This window comes from Epinephelus fuscoguttatus, linkage group LG15, assembly GCF_011397635.1.
Source record: "Epinephelus fuscoguttatus linkage group LG15, E.fuscoguttatus.final_Chr_v1".
Taxonomy (NCBI): Eukaryota; Metazoa; Chordata; class Actinopteri; order Perciformes; family Serranidae; genus Epinephelus; species Epinephelus fuscoguttatus.
The window spans coordinates 9,760,430-9,777,851 of record NC_064766.1 but is presented as its reverse complement, the minus strand read 5'-3'; the positions used below and the strand labels follow the sequence as shown (position 1 = coordinate 9,777,851).

The 17,422-nt window shown below is 39.3% G+C and overlaps 1 protein-coding gene across 3 annotated transcripts in view; it reads left to right on the top strand.

Annotated features, from left to right (window-relative positions):
* The window catches only part of carmil3 (capping protein regulator and myosin 1 linker 3), a 116,220-nt gene extending 99,057 nt beyond the window's left edge, over window positions 1-17,163 (top strand). For 2 of the 3 annotated variants that reach the window (XM_049598872.1, XM_049598871.1), the window contains exons 31-41: window positions 598-664; window positions 1,278-1,465; window positions 2,354-2,433; window positions 6,665-6,784; window positions 8,975-9,155; window positions 9,985-10,354; window positions 12,223-12,329; window positions 12,440-12,653; window positions 13,741-13,812; window positions 14,146-14,265; window positions 16,400-17,163. In XM_049598872.1, coding sequence (XP_049454829.1) covers window positions 598-664; window positions 1,278-1,465; window positions 2,354-2,433; window positions 6,665-6,784; window positions 8,975-9,155; window positions 9,985-10,354; window positions 12,223-12,329; window positions 12,440-12,653; window positions 13,741-13,812; window positions 14,146-14,265; window positions 16,400-16,440 — 1,560 coding nt within the window. In that variant the 3' untranslated portion in view covers window positions 16,441-17,163. The remainder of the gene's footprint in view (window positions 1-597; window positions 665-1,277; window positions 1,466-2,353; window positions 2,434-6,664; window positions 6,785-8,974; window positions 9,156-9,984; window positions 10,355-12,222; window positions 12,330-12,439; window positions 12,654-13,740; window positions 13,813-14,145; window positions 14,266-16,399) is intronic. The other variant, XM_049598873.1, reaches the window with a different exon arrangement.
* The last annotated feature ends 259 nt before the right edge of the window (window positions 17,164-17,422 follow it).

The following is a 17,422-nucleotide window of genomic DNA, read 5'->3' as shown; positions in this document are numbered from 1 at the left end:
ACAAGCTACATATGCAATGTCACATTGTTACGTTACATTATCATGTTACATCACGTCATCGCATTGCATTGCGTGATAACGCCTAACCACGATTCTTTTTGTGAACCAAACCTAACTGCTAGTAGCGCTAATCCACTAGGTATCATGTGAAACGTGCAAAACTATTTGAAAGATGTCATACGATCTGCTGTATGATGATACATTGATTTCTTCTGCATTTTATTAGAGATAATGAATATGTTGAAAATAATTTCCTCATCAGCTTTTCTTTCCCTCCACCATGTCCCAAATTTCTGAAAGCTTTTGCTCCACTTTTTACAGAAAGAACAGTCCTGTCTTCCTGTTTCATCTTGTAAAGCAACTGAACTGATTTCTTCTGAAATACAGCAAACACACAGCATTTTATTATTGTTAAGGACAGTAATGTTTGTCATTCAATTATTAATGATTAATAATAATTCATTAATGTTGAAATACAGCACATAACCCCATTGTTCTGTTTGTTATATTTGTGTGTTGTCACATCCATTTTAAGTTATGAGGATAATGTTTAAAATAAAGTCACTGCTCATTAAACATTTCTCTCCTTTGACAAAGGACACAATGGCTATTAAAAAGCGAAGCTCCAGAACTAGAAGAATTCGTCCTGTCTCCACCAGACTGAGTGAGTTTTTGTGCTTTGAATTGCGGCTAATTGTCTTCAATTGCTCATGTAGCATGATATATTTACAGTAATAGTAGGGTCAGGGTCAACTGACTCTCCATAGGTAATAAAAGTACTAGTATCTCTTCAGCTTCACAAGTGGTGTGCACCCTATCATGATGAAATGAGTAATCGTGTCTTTCAATATTTAAGCTGGCCTTAACTTTTCTCACCCATGCTAATGCTTATGCTAATACATACTGTGTTATAAGCCAGTGTATTTAATATTGCATGTAATATCATAAAAATGAAGGACTAACCCTTTTTAGGTAATGACATGGCCTTTTCTCTCATGCCGCCCTCAGGCCAAACTCCACACTTTTTGCCCTACTCATGGTCTAAGAATAGCAGAGCTGCCTCTCCATTTTCATCCATTTTCTGCCTCAAAGGGCAGCTGCCGTAGCATGGCTATGTAAATAAAGGCCGTAGAGAGTTATCATATTTGTCTTCTCATATTTTAGTTAAGTAAATGTGATGTCACAACTTTCATAGAGGCTGACCTTAAATCAGTGTATGCAGTGTAGTGTTGGCCATGATGTGACATGAATGTAATTTTTATTTTGTCTTGTTTTAGGTCTAGGCGATGAGCCCAGTCCCTCTCCTACCCCCTCTGCTCCCCCGCACTCTGCACCCCTTTCCCATTCGGCATCATGGGAGTGTCTGTCCACCCTACCCACCAACGGCTCGCCCTTGCGTCACGTGACCCATGTAAGGCCTCGCCCACCACGGAGACACAGAGCAGGACACCCTCCCCCAGAATCTGTAAGTTGATGAAAAATGGCGTAGCCGTGACCTCTGACTTTTTTCTGAGCTCCAGCTGGCATACATCACAAGTCGCTCTAGCCTCTTGTGATAAAAAAAATCCAAAAAGAGGAGTTTCTCCACCACAAACAAATCAATTAATCCAAATCATACATCGAGTACATAAAACAATACAAATTTAAAATGCAAGCAGAACAAATGTATGAGATTTGTATACTCACTTGCTTCTCACACAGCCAGCACTTTTTAAAATGACATCTGGATCTTTTTATGGCACCTAGAAGGTAAAGGAGTCTTTATTGCAATAGTGGCATCAGTGTATATGTTTAACTACCTGTTTTTTTTTATCTCATGCTGCAGCATGAAGTTATGTGTTTCCACAAAAGAGCTCAGAAAGGTGTTGAGGTGCGAAGGTAAACCTGACATGTATTGTTTTCAGGGGTTTCTTTTATCTCTTGACTGCTTTGTGTGAACCTTTGTTATTTATCTTGTTTTTCATGCCAGTGGCACTTTCCAAAAATAAGTTCCTTTTAAAGTAGGAAGCTGTCGCATGTGTCTCTGTGACTCAAATGTTAATCATGCACAGCCATCTCCCAGGGGCTGCAGGGCAGCCTCTAACTTAGCAGTTTGTTTGTTTAGCGACTTTGTAAAAAGCTTTTTCTAAATCGGTACAAACTCAGTTAGGGCAGCGTGATGAGGAGTTGTTTTACAAACAGGCTTCTGTTGGCAGTGGATTTGGTTCTGCCAGCCAGCCAATGAAATGATAATACCTTATTGTCAGCCTTTCAGCTTTTTGTCGACATGGCGGATTGATCATTGTTATCCTGTTATTCTATCTGTTTCCTGTTGTGTGTGTGTGTGTGTGTGCGTGTGTGTGTATGTGCACAGCATTGCTCGGAGAATGGAGGCGTCAATATGCTGGAGGATGGACTGCCTGATTTCTACAGCAAGAGAGTTCTACCCGACAGGTAGCTCACAGAATCAGTTTTATTTTTGTGCAGTCATTAAAAAATGCAGTAGATATGTCTTTTCTACAGCGGCCCCTGAGGGCAACACACATACAAGAGTGAAAGCACAATCATTAAGAAAGCTGCCCTCCAAATCTTGGCAGATCAGTAAAACCTGATATTTTATTCTGTAACATCTGCTTGGAGCAGATCTAAACAGAAGTGCAAGAACTTAATCTTATAGTTATGTAAGACAAATTATCGTACAACTCTATAGTCCCCTTCTGCTCTGTCGAACATTTTAGCATCTTTCGGCTCATTGTTTTGGTTTATTGACCCACAATTTAACTGTTTTGGTTCACTCTCAGCGCCCTCAGTACGTTCCAGCAGCAGTAGGCAGCTTTTTTTTTAGTAAGTAATGCTAAATATAACTTTCTTATTTACAAGAAAATGCCACAGGGCACCTATAAAGGTATGATATGCAGAATTATTGGTTCTTGTTTGGAAACACACTTGCCAGTGAAAGTAAAAGCCATTGCCAGATTCACTCTAGTTGGCATTTCGTCTCGTTATACATGTGTTTTTTTCAACTTGTGTCTCTTGTTAGCCTGCTGCTTATGGTCTGGCACCTGGTCACTACCTTTTTAGAAAGCCCCGACCTCACATGAGCGCTGTGGGAGTACACACTTATAAACATCTTGACAACAGAAGATAAGAAAATACAAAGGACACAGTCTTTACTTTTTAAAATCAAAATCATGCATGTGTATCTTTAACAGCCTAAATGCAAAATTAACGATTAGCTGGTAAACATAGTGGAGCATTTAGCAACTAAAAAGTGAGATGTTTTGTTCCTGAGTTGGTGGAAACTAAAACTAAAGCTAAAACTGGGTAAATATTAGACCTATGGTCACCAGGTGGCCACAAACACGTCTCAAAACAAGTGTTATCACTGCTCAGTATCTGCTAGATGTGTATATAAGCAACAAGTTAGCCATGTCAAGTTAGAAGGTGACAATATACCCCCACTACTGCCCTCAAGCCAGTTAATGCAGGTTTAAGTAAATCATAATGTGTTCCTCACCTGAGTAGCTCCATTAACATGACGGAGCTCTATGTGAAATTCACAGGGTATGAGTTTTCTCAGCATAGAGGTGTCTGAGCCAGTGGCTAGCAGCCAACGTTGCTAACTCCATAAATGGTGCTATACAATGGCAACAGTGATGACAGAGCTTACAGTGTTAACCAGGGGGAACCAGAGGGTGGGAACAGCACTTTGACAAAAGATATCTGCGGTAATTGCTGTATGAGTGCAGTGCAAAGCTAGCCAGTGGGGACACACACATGCACTACCATGCATAGACTGGCTTACCACAGCAAACTACAGAGAAGCTCAGATTACAACACACACAGATGTAGAGTTACTTCAATTTCTGCTCAGAACGCCATTACTCCATCATATCTTTACATAGCAATTAGTGGTGTGCTGCTATATTAATGCTCTGAGTGTCACATCAGAATGTTTGAAATTCCTGGAAAGTGTTGACACACGGTATGAATATTGCCATGAAGTCAGTGACTGAATCAGTGTCTCCCAAAGCCTCCAACTATGAAGGAAATAATGCATAAAGGCAGTGGCATCACAGTCTGTCCTCTCAAATGGTGACAGGTAATTTTTATCATAATTATGGGATAGTCTTCTCATAATAATCGCATAAAGATTTCCTAGTTATGAAAAAGTTTCCCCATAATTACCAGATGCAAAGTTATAATCATGAGATGCAGGGTAATAATTATGGAAGAATGCTTTTTTTTTCCTCCCTTGGATGAGTGTGATGTGCTTCAGTGCTGTATCAGAATAGCTAAAATGAAAATGTTATCAGTATTCCAACACATAGTTTTGAATTTAACATAATCAATTCAAACGTTTCATCCACACAGGGCTGAAGTGAGTGATATCAATGCTGTGGCTGCTTACATATATCTAGATGTGCCAAATTAATAGTGTTTGAAGATGTGATTGACAGCGGTTTTAGACTTTGTACTGGGTGAACCTGATCTGGACACAAAATATTAAAAAAAAAAAAAATCAAGAAGCTGCACCAGAAATGGCAATATATTAGTATGCCCCTACATTAGACAAGTCGTCCTCCTGTATGCTTCATACAGTCCATATTACATGCATAACAACAGGACTATTTGGTATCCTTCCCTATATTGCTTTGGTTCTCACATGCCATGCAGTGGTATCAATGATGAATGAACAGCATGTTCCCTAAAGCACTCGGGCACAGATGTAGTGGAGAGATTTCATTTGCACTGAATGGAGGCCTCATTTGTAGTTCTATTTGTTCAATAACTAGAACATATTCTGTTATATAAAATAAATCATCTTGTTTACTGTTATAGTCCAGCCTCCTGTTCACCAACTAATTTTCCCTCTGAAACTGCACAGTGGTCACACAAAATAGTTTCTGTGCTTTTGTTAGAGACAGAACTGACTGTCCACATGTACAGAATAGATCTTTGGCAAAGTAATTATATATTAAGGAAACATGACTATTTGCTTTGATTAAAACAACTACTTTAACAGTACTTTTCTTTATTGCCACATATAATGTTAAAGCATAGTGCAAAAATAATCAATAAAATACCAATGAAGCATTGCATTTGATAGTGCAGTAAAGTGATGATTTGATCCTTTTGAGTCACTCTAAAGCATTAATATTTTGGTATTACCAGTAGACTACACGACTACTTTTATGTAAAAAAAAAAATGTCACTTGAAGTGATAAACCCACAGATAATCATCACTTGACTGAGGTCCCTCAGTTCCACGAAGCATTTTAGCATCTTTTAGCTGGTGGAGACCAAAAATGGAGCTAAAAAGAAGGTGAAAATTAGCCTGTCATTCTCAAGATGGACAGAAACTAAATGTCAAAAATGCTAATGCTTCTGTTCCTCTAATGTACATGCTAGATCTATGAACAGTTGACTTATGTGAGAAGTTAAAAATACATATTTTCCAGCATAAGTGATACTGGTAAAAAGAAATTGTAGGCTAACATGAAAAACTATAACAGAGGTTTTGTCAACTACCAAAGCTCCTCCATCAGACTAGTGTTGCACTAGATAATTTAAAAAACTGTCACTCACAAAATGTTTAAAAAAAAATGCTGTACCTTTAAAGGGACAGTTCACCCCAACATCAAAAATACATATATTTCCTCTTACCTGTAGTGCTATTTATCAATCTAGATAATTTTGGTGTGTGTTGCCGAGTGTTGGAGATATCAGCCATAGACATGTCTGCCCCTCTAGATGGAACTAGATGGCACTCAGCTTGTGCTGAAAGTGCCAGAAAAATACATACCAAATTACACCCATCAACCACATCACTGCACATCTACTGCTAGTTGTAGTAGTTTGGTAGAAACAAAATGGTTCCTGCATGAAACTGCCCACAACACAGTCTGTGGATTATCTTGAGGAACGGGGTCACAGTCTTTGGAAAGAGACATTGCTGTCGAGTTTTTCCAAAAGTACTTCTTTTTGGCACTTTGAGCACCACAAGACGAGTGCAATCTAGTTCCATTAAATTGGAGAGAAGGCAGACATCTCTACAGCTGGTATCTCTAACATTCTGTAAATCACACCAGAACTACATTGATAAATGGCAATACAGAGAGGAGGAAAAATGTGTATTTTTGATTTGGGGGTGAACTGTCCTTTGAGTTGGTGTAATGATGATTTTGACAATCTAAATGTCAATTCTTAAGCTAGTCATATGGGAGCAACATCAGATTACAAATATTGATTTAGATTTTGAGATGATCATACATGGCTCAGACATTTGCAGCACCATGCAAACTACTACCCAAACAGTTATAAGGCCACGTGATAGTGTGTGCTCCAAGTTCACCAGCAGTGCATGAAAAAGATTCATCGGGGCAGCATGAAATATGCCCTCTCTCAAATATATTAAACCATCTGTACAGGCCCACGCAGAATAAAAAGCTGTATTATTGTCTAATGGTTCATTAGCATAAGTAACACATAATGTAGTTGGCTGTTAACACTGAGATCTGCAAACCAATGACGACTTACAATTACTGGTCAATAACGGTTGATGACTAATTGCATTAATTGTACAGCATTTCCAAAATTACCTCTAAATCTGATCCTACTGTCTGTCTCCATCTGTTCTATGGCTCTGACATCTTTTCCAATAACCTCTCTCTCTCTCCTTCAGTCAGTTGTCATCCCTCCATCAGGGCCAGTCGCTGAGGAGAAAGAAAAGACGCAGCGTGTTGTCCATTTTCTCTGGCTTCCGCAAGAACCGCAACTCCACCATCTCAAACCAGGACTCAGAGTAAGTATGCAGCACATGGGCTGAGTGGAAGGAGGGGATGAAATTAACATTTAAGTGCACGGACCGAGAGAATGAGATGGCTGATAAATTAATCCAGCGCTGGGCATTAACGTCACTTCATAGCTTCATAAATATTTTAATGGAAGAAAATGTTTTGCTGTCTCCAAATGTTTTCCTTTGCTTTGAATTTATGGCATCGCATATATTTAAGCTGCCATTCCCTAACAGCTCCATAGTTAAAAAGTAGACAGTATTGCAAAGAGGAAAAAGCAGAAGGCAGAAAACTTATTTTAAATTATATTATTTATATATTATTATAAATAATTATATTATAAATTATTATAAAATTATTAAATTATTAATTATACTGATTAACAAGTTTGGGGAGAGAAATGCACTCAGTAGGTTTTCTTAACTTGATCTTTGAAAGGTGTGACAAAAAATGGAGGACAAAAAGGCACTCAGTGAGAGCTGCGTACGTGTTTCAGCTGACAAAGGTGCTTATAAATTGAATTTGAAAGAATTGTGGCAATGCTGAAAACTGGTGTCGCAATGGCCTCTGCTGTTTAACAGCCATGCTGCAGCAAATGGATGCCAAGTTTTCCAGCAGCCTACAGTGGTCTGAAAGAGGCGAATAAAAGAACAGCTGACTCATCTTAAGAGACGTTTCTTTTTAAAAACTGTTAACCGTGTTGTACAGTATAGTGTTTTACCTGCAGATTGTTGCTAAGCAATCAAAGAGATAGTTCATTGTTACATTCACTGGGCTGCTCTCTGTACCTGTTTCTTTGGTCTGTTTTACAACTGCACACAGTGTGTGGGAAGTGCAACAGCATCTGGGCCAAAGATCTGTTCATTAACTACATTTTCAAATTGTTGACACTGGAATAACAAGCTTGTATTGTAAGTTAATGTGTTTTTAAATTATTTTTATAATGTTAGTTTTTTAAAGGTGTGACAACAAATAGTCAACTCTTAGACAACTCAATCTATGGAGACTGTCAACTTCTAATCTCACAGTCGAACCGTCGCAGCTGCAGAAAAGTGTGGCTGTGAAAAAAAAACATAATTGCATTTGGGCTATATGGGGGTACTGACTGTCTGGATATACACAGAATTTCTTGGTTTCTTCTAATAAATCATGACATACAGCCCATTTTGGTATAAATTTGTTAATCAGAGCACATAAGAACTTAGCGCTTGCAGAGTGCTAAATATTTTTGAACTTTGGGGAGGTGCATACAAACAGTTGCTTCTCTCTTTCACTCCCTCTCTCGAAGACAAAGTCGAAAGTTTTGTTTACAACCAGGGAGCACAAGCAGGAACCAAACTAGATTAAGTTTAGAAGGCTCTGCTCCATATGAGTTCTTTGGACAACACCACTGCAGCACCCACACACGCCCTTAGACACACAACAAACAGTGCTGGACTCCCATTATAAAATAAACTCTTATACCAAGTCAGGAAGACAAATTGTTCAATCTGGTGTTTCAGCTGTTTTGTGTGGTTTGGAAAAAAAATGGAAACTAATGTCACAAATTAGAACATGAATCAGAGAGATTGTACCAAGTCATTGTTTTTGCAAGTCACAAGTAAATCTTATGTCAAGACTGAAAAGTCCAAAGTTCTAAACTTAAAGTTTCGAGTCCTAAACAAGGCATAATGCACTCCTTAACAAATTTAATGCCAATATGAAATTTACAAAACACTTTTAAATTACTTTTTAATCTTGGGCCTTAGGGGACTGTGTCAATTATTTTCAAGTCAGAAGGCTCAAGTCCAAGTGAAGTCATGAGTCATTGGATGTTTTAAGCCAAGTGGAATTACAAGTCTTTTTTACATATTTTTAAGACGATTCTTAAGTCATCAAATTTTGGACTTGAGTCTGACTCGAGTCCAAGTCAGGCGACTTGAGTCCACACCTCTGATATGGATCAATGAGAAAAAAACAAAAAACAAAACATGATTTGACTATCAGTCGATTACAGGCAACACTTTATGAATCTGATATGACTAATTTCTTAGCCAGAGACACCCCTAGCACAATATATTAAAAACATAGCAAGTAAGTCAATTCAAGGGCAGGTTAGATCACCCGCCACTTACTTACATCATCCCATGCCTCTCAGGTCAAACCATTAATATGATTCACTCACCAAAGTCTTGTGTTTTTCTGTCTGTCCGTTCCAGCAGCGCCTCGGAGAACGTCTACTCAATGATTCAGCACCCTAAGGAGGGTGGGAGGCCAGAGAGCACTGTTCCTGGAGCAAACGGGACCATGCCTTCACCTCGGCCCATGCAGGGTGTACCTGTGCATGGCATTAGGGCTGCCAGCCCCCCCTGCCTCATCCAAAGACAGGTACAGTGTCAGGTATAGTCACACTACTTATGTTGTGACCACTGTTCAACAGAAATCCAGACACTCATTACAGTAAGCAGCTACTGACAGTGAATCCCAATCAGCTCCGAGAGTGCTGTGCTCTAGCTAACTGTAACCTTTGACTTTTGAAAGCAGAGTGACACTTTTTAAACTGGTATTTAATTTACAAATAGCCAAAACGTTTTGGCACACGTCGAATTATTCCTCTGTGGAATAGTGCGCCAATCTGGCACAGCGAACAGTTTAAGTAAATGCAAATGTGCAACTATTTCAATATCATTGCTTCTGTCCGCTTCCAATTTCACTGGTAAGTAGGAGTCCTAATTGCATCCTGCTCCATATTCCTATAGTTGTACATGGCGCGACACAGTGCACAGATTTATGCTGTGTCCGCCACCTGCTATTCTCTGTCTTTATCTGTGTCGTATGGGTGTAGCTTGTCAGAGGTGTGGAGGACTATATGGCCTATTTTAAATTTCCGCCCAAAGGCACGTGCATGCACACAACACACACACACGGGATGTTGGAGTCTTCCAAATCCCTTTGGTTCTAAAAGTAGAGTCCATGGATCATCACTGAGCCTTGAGGGGATTTGAGGACATCCCCAGCAAAATGAGGGATAATTTAATTTTGGCATAATTAAATTCACTAGAATTACAAAATGTTAATCGCAGCCTTCACTCTCACCACTGTTCACACCAGACTAGACAGCTAAATGATTCTGTACATCATCGACAACAGGGAAATTTAGACAATATATACAGTACGGTATGTCTAGTAAAGGTTTTCGAGTCTCATATATGTGTTTTGTTTTTTCCAGTCCACAGACCTGGTTAGCATGGTGTACAGCTGCATCGGGGCAGAAATCGAGGACTCGGATGGGAGCAGCACCTGCGACATCAAAGAGACGGACCAAGATACTGATAGAACGACCACCATCTCAGACGTCCCAGCAGACACTCGGACTAATGGCCACGTGGTGTCCTCCAAACAACAGACGGACAGACAGATGGAGACGGGCAGGCAGGAGAGGGTCGTACCCCTGACAGACTCACAGACTGAGATGGAGGAGGACAGACAGAGCGGCGGTGGAAGCGTAGCCCCCTGTGGGTCGAGGCCAGAGCCTCCCCCACAGAGCACCAAGCCTAGTCTGTCTGTCATGAAGCAGAGACACCTGCAGGAGAGTTTAGGTACTGCAACTTAGACAGCAAGTGTTGTTTTATAGTATTCTTTGATTCTCTGAGTTTCAGTGTGCAAGACTCCTCATACAAACAGCCAAAGTGACTTTTACCTTTAACCACACAATGCAAAACACCAAACCGCATGATCCCCTGTTGCCAAAGTGTAAATTGTAGTTTAATTGTATATGCTTTCCAGCATTACTGCGTTAGTCAGGTCAAGTCAAACTGCATTTGAAGAGCACATTCAAAAATAACCACAGCTGACCAAAGTGCTGTTTATTGTTATTGCTTATTCTAGCCTACTGTATTTTACAGCAGATGGTTAAACTTCCAAGTAATTAACATTTCTAAGGTTTGATTAAGAATGGAAACAGTAAACAGGTCTAGTGTCATACAATCACAGTCATTATTTTGTGTCACATTAATGCAGGATTAATGTCCTGCAAAGTCAAACTCTTGACTACATTTTCTATATTTACCATAAACAGCATATTTCATACATAATGTAAGTTTTTCAAACATCATTCTTAAATTACGTGTTTTTCAGATACTGACTTTAGCAGAAACTTTTTTTCATCTCATCGCTGTTCATAAAATCTTAATGAAATATTCTGTATTGATAAGAGTTAGATACTGTTAGCAGCACTATTTGATAAATACAATTTTATATCAAAATTAACTAATAATTTAAATTTGGAGCATCAGAAAGTTATGATAAATATAATGTTGTCAGATAAACTGTGACACCATGGTATAATTTGTGTAAAATGCTGAAGATAGCTGGCTGGCTCTGTGTAATTATAAGCTGTTTTTCAAAGTCCATTTGCTGATGTTAAAATGCAGCATATGGCACCTTTTTTGATAGTGTTGGGGCCCCAGTCGACGCTTGCTACTAGTGAAAGCATTGCGGTAATGATGAATTGACAGATCTACATGCAGTAATAAGAAATACATAGATGCCAGCTAATAATACTGGTTTGCAGTGAGGCATTTTGTATCACTGTTCTGTCTACAGCTAAACTCTGGGGAGAAAAACTTTGAAGAAGTCATACAAAAAAATACTGTAGAAGAAAAATTAGATCAGCATCATTAAAAGAACATTTGTTCAAGACAAGTCTGTCAGAGTGAGTTTAATGAGAGATGCTGTATAAGTGGACAGAGAGTCCCAAAGGTACACTGTCCCAATCTATAGGGGCTTTGACAGAGAGAGGGCCTTTGTTAAGGGCTTTTGTTGGTTTCAAGTCTAGACTTTGTAATGAGCAAAACGTCCTCAGCTACAAAAGTATCTATGGACTGCACTATGCCTCAAAGGGAATTACAAGATCAGTACAATAGCAAGAGGCCAGAACCGGTCATGTCATAAAATCAATGACAAAAATCTGCAGATTGACATTAGAAAATGGAGAAATGGTACAGAAAAGTCGACTTTTATCCTCTGATTGAAAACCCTGCTGCAATATGTGGATAATCACTACTGCTGTGTTTGTCCCTGTTAACAGGAGATGACATCAGTGACAACCCATCAGCATATAAACATGCGTATAAACATATGCACATGCATAATATGGTTATGATATTTTGTCTCTCTTGAAGTTGTAGAAAACACTAAACACAGAACTGTAAAGTATCCCCCTCCATAATTGTAGATGCCTCGCTGTTTGTTTTTTATGTTATACTTCTGATTTTTGTCTGTGTGATGCACAAATGTTGTGAAAGAAATTTCAATCCCAGTCTTAGTCAGGGTTTACCAATTACAGAATGCACATGAAATATGTGCACCTGCTACTCAGCATTTGTGCTCAAGGGATTTTAATTTTCAAGCACAGCTCTGATGGATTACTTTTAGAATTGTGTTGACTGTGTTTTTGTCTCACCAGAAGAGGCAGGGAGGCTGCAAGGAGAAGAAGACCAGAATGAAAGAAAGCATGAAGAGAAGCAGAGAGCGCGGGGGCCAGAGGGACAGCGTCCTCTTCTACCCAATAAGGTACGTGTGCATTATATTGAACAGACAGAACAATGGAAACACACACATTTTGAAGTAACTTTCATGCAGCAGACCCCCATGCCTGACTAAATGCCGTGCTCCTTCCTCAGCCCAATCTCAACCTCCCAAGAGACAAGACCTCTCCGGAAAAGGTCATGACCTCCCCGAAAGCCTCACCCATCAGTCCAGGTGAAGAACTGGCCAACGAGCAGAGGACTTTGCCTCCTGCTCAGCCAGTCATTCCCGAGGAGGAGACTTCTGAGAGGGAAAGCCCACCAGCATCTGCCGAGCCTGGGACAGAAGCAGCAGATCCCGTCAATCAAGGTACAATGTGCACAGTAGACAGAAATTGTGATGTCATAGATCACTCATTATTAAACAGGGTGGCTGTTTTAACGTAATTTTCTTGGATTTTTCATTTAAAAAGTTTCAGATTCTATAGACTGTATTAAAGAGGTGGACGTATGCTTGTAGACTACTGGTTTGAAACCTTGAGTTAGGTATTTTGGCCGTAGCCGTCTTGTTACTTTGGAGCTAGAAGTGACCATACTCGGACGAGAGGGTGGACTTTTAGAGGATACACAGTGATTGTCAACTGCCAACCTGCATGCCACATATGGGCCCGCCTAAGCTTCCCAGTTGGCCTGCAGAATACTGACCAATTCAGAAAATGTGAGGGAGAAGAAAATTAGTTATATTGTAAGGCAATCCTTAACACAGTTGAGATGGGAAAAAGTGCATTACGAGTTATTTACGTGCATTCCAGCCGCGGTTTCTAAAGACGTGATAAATCTGTTAGTCAGCTTATTGTAGGTATGCAGTGATGTGTCAGAAAGTGAAAAATAAGTGTTCCGATTAATTTTTTAATCGCCTGTGTTACAAAAATATCGCATGCAATAGTCCACCTTTCACATTCTCTTTCCCTCTATCTGTTACAATTAATTTAATTATTTCTAGGGTAATTAGGTTTATATAATTTTGTGATGTCTGCTTAGAAAAATTCTGGCCCTTGAACAAATGTAGTTGATGACCCCTGCCCCAAAGCATCCCCTGCTTTATCATCTCTTTTAGTCTACATTGGATCATAGTTTACAAAATGAACATACCGAATTAAAGAAGACTTGAAACTAGCAGTCCAGACCATAAACTCATATTCATCACTCAGGGTCATTTTCTTATAGACTTCTATATAATCGGACCTCTTGCAACCAGTGGAGTCTCCTCCTGCTGGCAATTAGAAAGAATGCAGGTTTAAAGCACGTTTGCAATGGCTTCACTTTTCAGACCCGAAGGCTGCGTCCATTTATTTTATACAGTCTATAGTCAGTAAGGTCATGTGGACAGAATAAGTGCAAATGATGATGATGATGATGATGATGATAATGATGATTATGACCATTCCACCAACCAGACGAGGAAGAAGGTCGTAATGGATTTCCAGCAACCTCACGTCACACCAGGAAGTCCAACTCATTTGACATAGGTACTGTATGTCTGACTGTGTGGTTGCAGCACCCCTGCTGTTGTACACATATGATACACACACAATATGCATGCTATTTAGTTCTACACATGGCTGCCAGAGACAAATGCACATCTCGCTGTTTTTGTTCATAATTCATAATGATGGCACGGTGCCTTTTGTTATTTTTTATGACATGAAAGCAGCGTGAGTCTCTTATTTGATGTGCTCCCAAGCCTGTAGAGCTTCCGGGCTGTGTACCGCATTTCTGCTTCATCCTACAACCCCTTTTCAGTTCCCACACCCCACTCTGTATGTGTGTGTGTGCGTGTGTCTCATGCCATCTCCCTTCAGGCATGGAACGGGACAGCCCCTACGATCTGGAGAGGTCTTCAGATCGCAGATTTCCTGTGAAAAAGCCCTGTTTCCCTCAGTACAGAAACAGATCTCTGGACTACCCTGCAGGGACCAGGTGTATGTATCTGTTTCACTTCCTGCAAATATGTGTGGTATGACAACCGTGTAGTCGGAAAAGTTTGCACCCTTGAGATTTTGCACTGTTGATTGTAATACAATGATTCTTGTCCAATATGGTACAGATTTAACTTTACTAAAAGTAGTATGAAAGTCAGTTAATCTTTCTGAAGTTAATTAAAAGCAAAAAAAAAGTGTGTACAGCAACTTTTTGTACTTAACTTTTTGGAAAAACTTCTCTGTGTAGACTTTTTCTACATGGATGAGTCATATCCACATATTGAGTGCATGCTTGTTCCGGTATTTTATAAAAGGCTGACCAAAGAAAGAGATCAGAAGACATAATTTAAAGACATAATTTGGCTGTTTTCCAGAAGCAACATGCAACAGCTGGCAGCCAGATCTGATAGTGCCTGGATAAGTGTGCTATTTAACAAGAAACTCACCATTTATTTAAACAAGGACAACCTTTTATCACTCCTGCTTTAATTGGAGCAGATTCCTTTTTTGATACTGTATTGTATTATTGAGATAATTGGCAGCCGTGCTCAGCCGACTTATCATCAGTTTCTACTCTGAGCCATTTGGCATTGAAGACGAAAACAGAGGAATTCTAGGGGCACTAATGACATGACAAAACCACTGCCAATTAGCTCTAATATAGAACTGTATGTACCTACTGCATGGGCCTCAGTTACCGTCACTGTGAGAATAATGAAAAGGTCCACCTGTCACAACTGATGGCATTAAATCCAGTTAAATAGAAGTTGTGAAACCTAACTGGACCTCTTTGGCCTGTCTGATTACAGTTTAGATAAGGGGATGCATCAAACAAAGACTTCATCATCTGCACAATAGGCACATTGTCACATTACTTTGCCTGTACACAATGAAATCTGATTATTGAAAGTGTAGGAACAACTGATTTTTGTGGCCACTTTGGGGCAGCAGAACAAGCTTAAAACACACACCTGACATGCAGTTACCACCTTTTATAAAACTGTTATCGCAAACTTGTTAGTAATGTATTCACACATCCAGCAGACACAAAACATTAGCATTCATTTGGAGCTGTGTGTCCAGTCCTCTGATGAATGGGAATCTAATGTTTATTCTCCTTCTAGCATTTAGCAGCTATATTTCCCACTTTGTTCATTAGCTAGTTGCCAGCTTTGTCTTTGTGCTGTTGGCTATGAAGCAAGTAGCGTACAGGTGGTTAATTTATTTAGATGGCCTTTTTTTTGTTTTGTTGTGTTTGTCCGCTGTGGTTACTAAGGTTGTTGAAAGCTGAGTTGCATGCACAAAAATCCAAATCAATACAATGATCCCAAATAAACCAAAAGGCTATGCAAAGCTTAGTTATTAGGGCTGGGTTTAACAAAAGAGGGTTTTCAGATTCAAATCGATCTTTATTTAAATGATCCGATATTGATTCATAAAATCCAGAGATCCATCTCTTAATACACGCCTTTTTTCTGTGGATGCGTCGAAGCTTTAAGCCATTAGTCTCGCACGGCAATGACACCACATCCAATGACACCGCCACATCCCCCAAACATCCCCACTCCACGTGCCCAAAAAATAACAGAGGCTGTCATGCAAGGATATACACCCATACAGTATTGTTATAAAGCTGCAGCCACATTAATATACTAGTATTGTGCGATATTTGACCTTTTATTGACTTTAATGTAACTGCTTTGGCATCAATTCTTTATGTAAACATTAATATTTTTAATAATGCACCAATCAATTTGAGCAATCAATGGCGATACTAAACAGCAGTTATTAAACCTGTGGGTCTGGCACTATGGGTGACCCATTTCGCTTTTCCCATTTCATTTCGGGGGTCAACAAAAACCTTTTTTAAAGTTGCGAACATGTTACCAATACCTGTTGAAATCAAGCACATACGCTGTAACATTTGCATTCATTTGGAGTTCTGTTTATGTTCAGCTAATGGATGTAAGCCCAATATTCACTCTCCTTTTAGCTCTGCAGACTGCATGTTTGGGTGATGATTTATAATTTTGCTCGGTGACACCTTTCACATCACACATAATCACTTGATCCACTGCTGATGTAAAAAGTGCAGCTTTAAAGTCATGTATTGACGCTGTATCTGTTTGTTTAGGTTATGAGAGTCCCCAGCTTGGTAACAGAGACGCGTTATGACATTACCAGTGGACTAGGAGCAGTTTGCTGGGAAGAAAAGACTGGAACAAGGAGGACTGGAGAGAGACAAGCTTTTAAAACTGTGTGGACTCAAGTGACAAAGCTTCAGCAGCTGCTTTTTCTTCCTTTTAATCCATGTCAACATTGTTTTGCTAAAAATGCATGTACTGTATGCTTTCTGTTTTTAACTGGTTGCACTTGCTATGATTTTCTCAGGCATAAGGGAAGCTCTGACCTGCAGTACATAAAGCACACACGGTAGTTAAATGTCTCTCCAGTAAGCTCATCATGAACTGTTTGGCGTTTGTGCAAAATAATTTAATATTGAAGAAAACTGTCTTCTCATCCCCCTCCCTGTCTTTTACTGACAATCTGTGACTACTAAAAGTGAGTTTGTACTGTATTTATTCTAATGGAGGTGTACATACCGAATATAAATCTGCACTAACCATTGTGGTAACTCTACCAGTTAACAATCATGTTTTTATTTGTGATAATATATCATTTGATAACTGTGTTTGTAAGTATGCTTTTTGGTGTATGCTGATGATGATGATTGAGAAATGTGTTATCATGCACTTAGCACCCCCATCTGTTTGAGTATTTAAGTCAGTCCGTGGATCACTTCCAGTTTTAATCTGATTTTGCAGGCCTGAAAATGAGTATATTTTCTAAAAATGCTTCTATGAATCAGAATAAATAAAATTGACTTTACACAAGGAATTGCTTTATTGAAAGTCATTTTTCTGCATATGTTTTTTTTAAATGTTATATGAGAGTAACAGGTATTTCCCAAAAAGAAAAATTTTACACATGAAGGTCAGTTTATTAGTCATGAGGCTTACTACTTACTACATGGCCTAAACAGTAATACAATGTCTTCTGTAGCTCAGTAAGAAAATGCCTTGATAATGTAATCGCCGTTCATTTGGCTTGGGCTTGACAACTGCAGTTTTTGTTTTGTTTTTTAGAGAAAGAGACA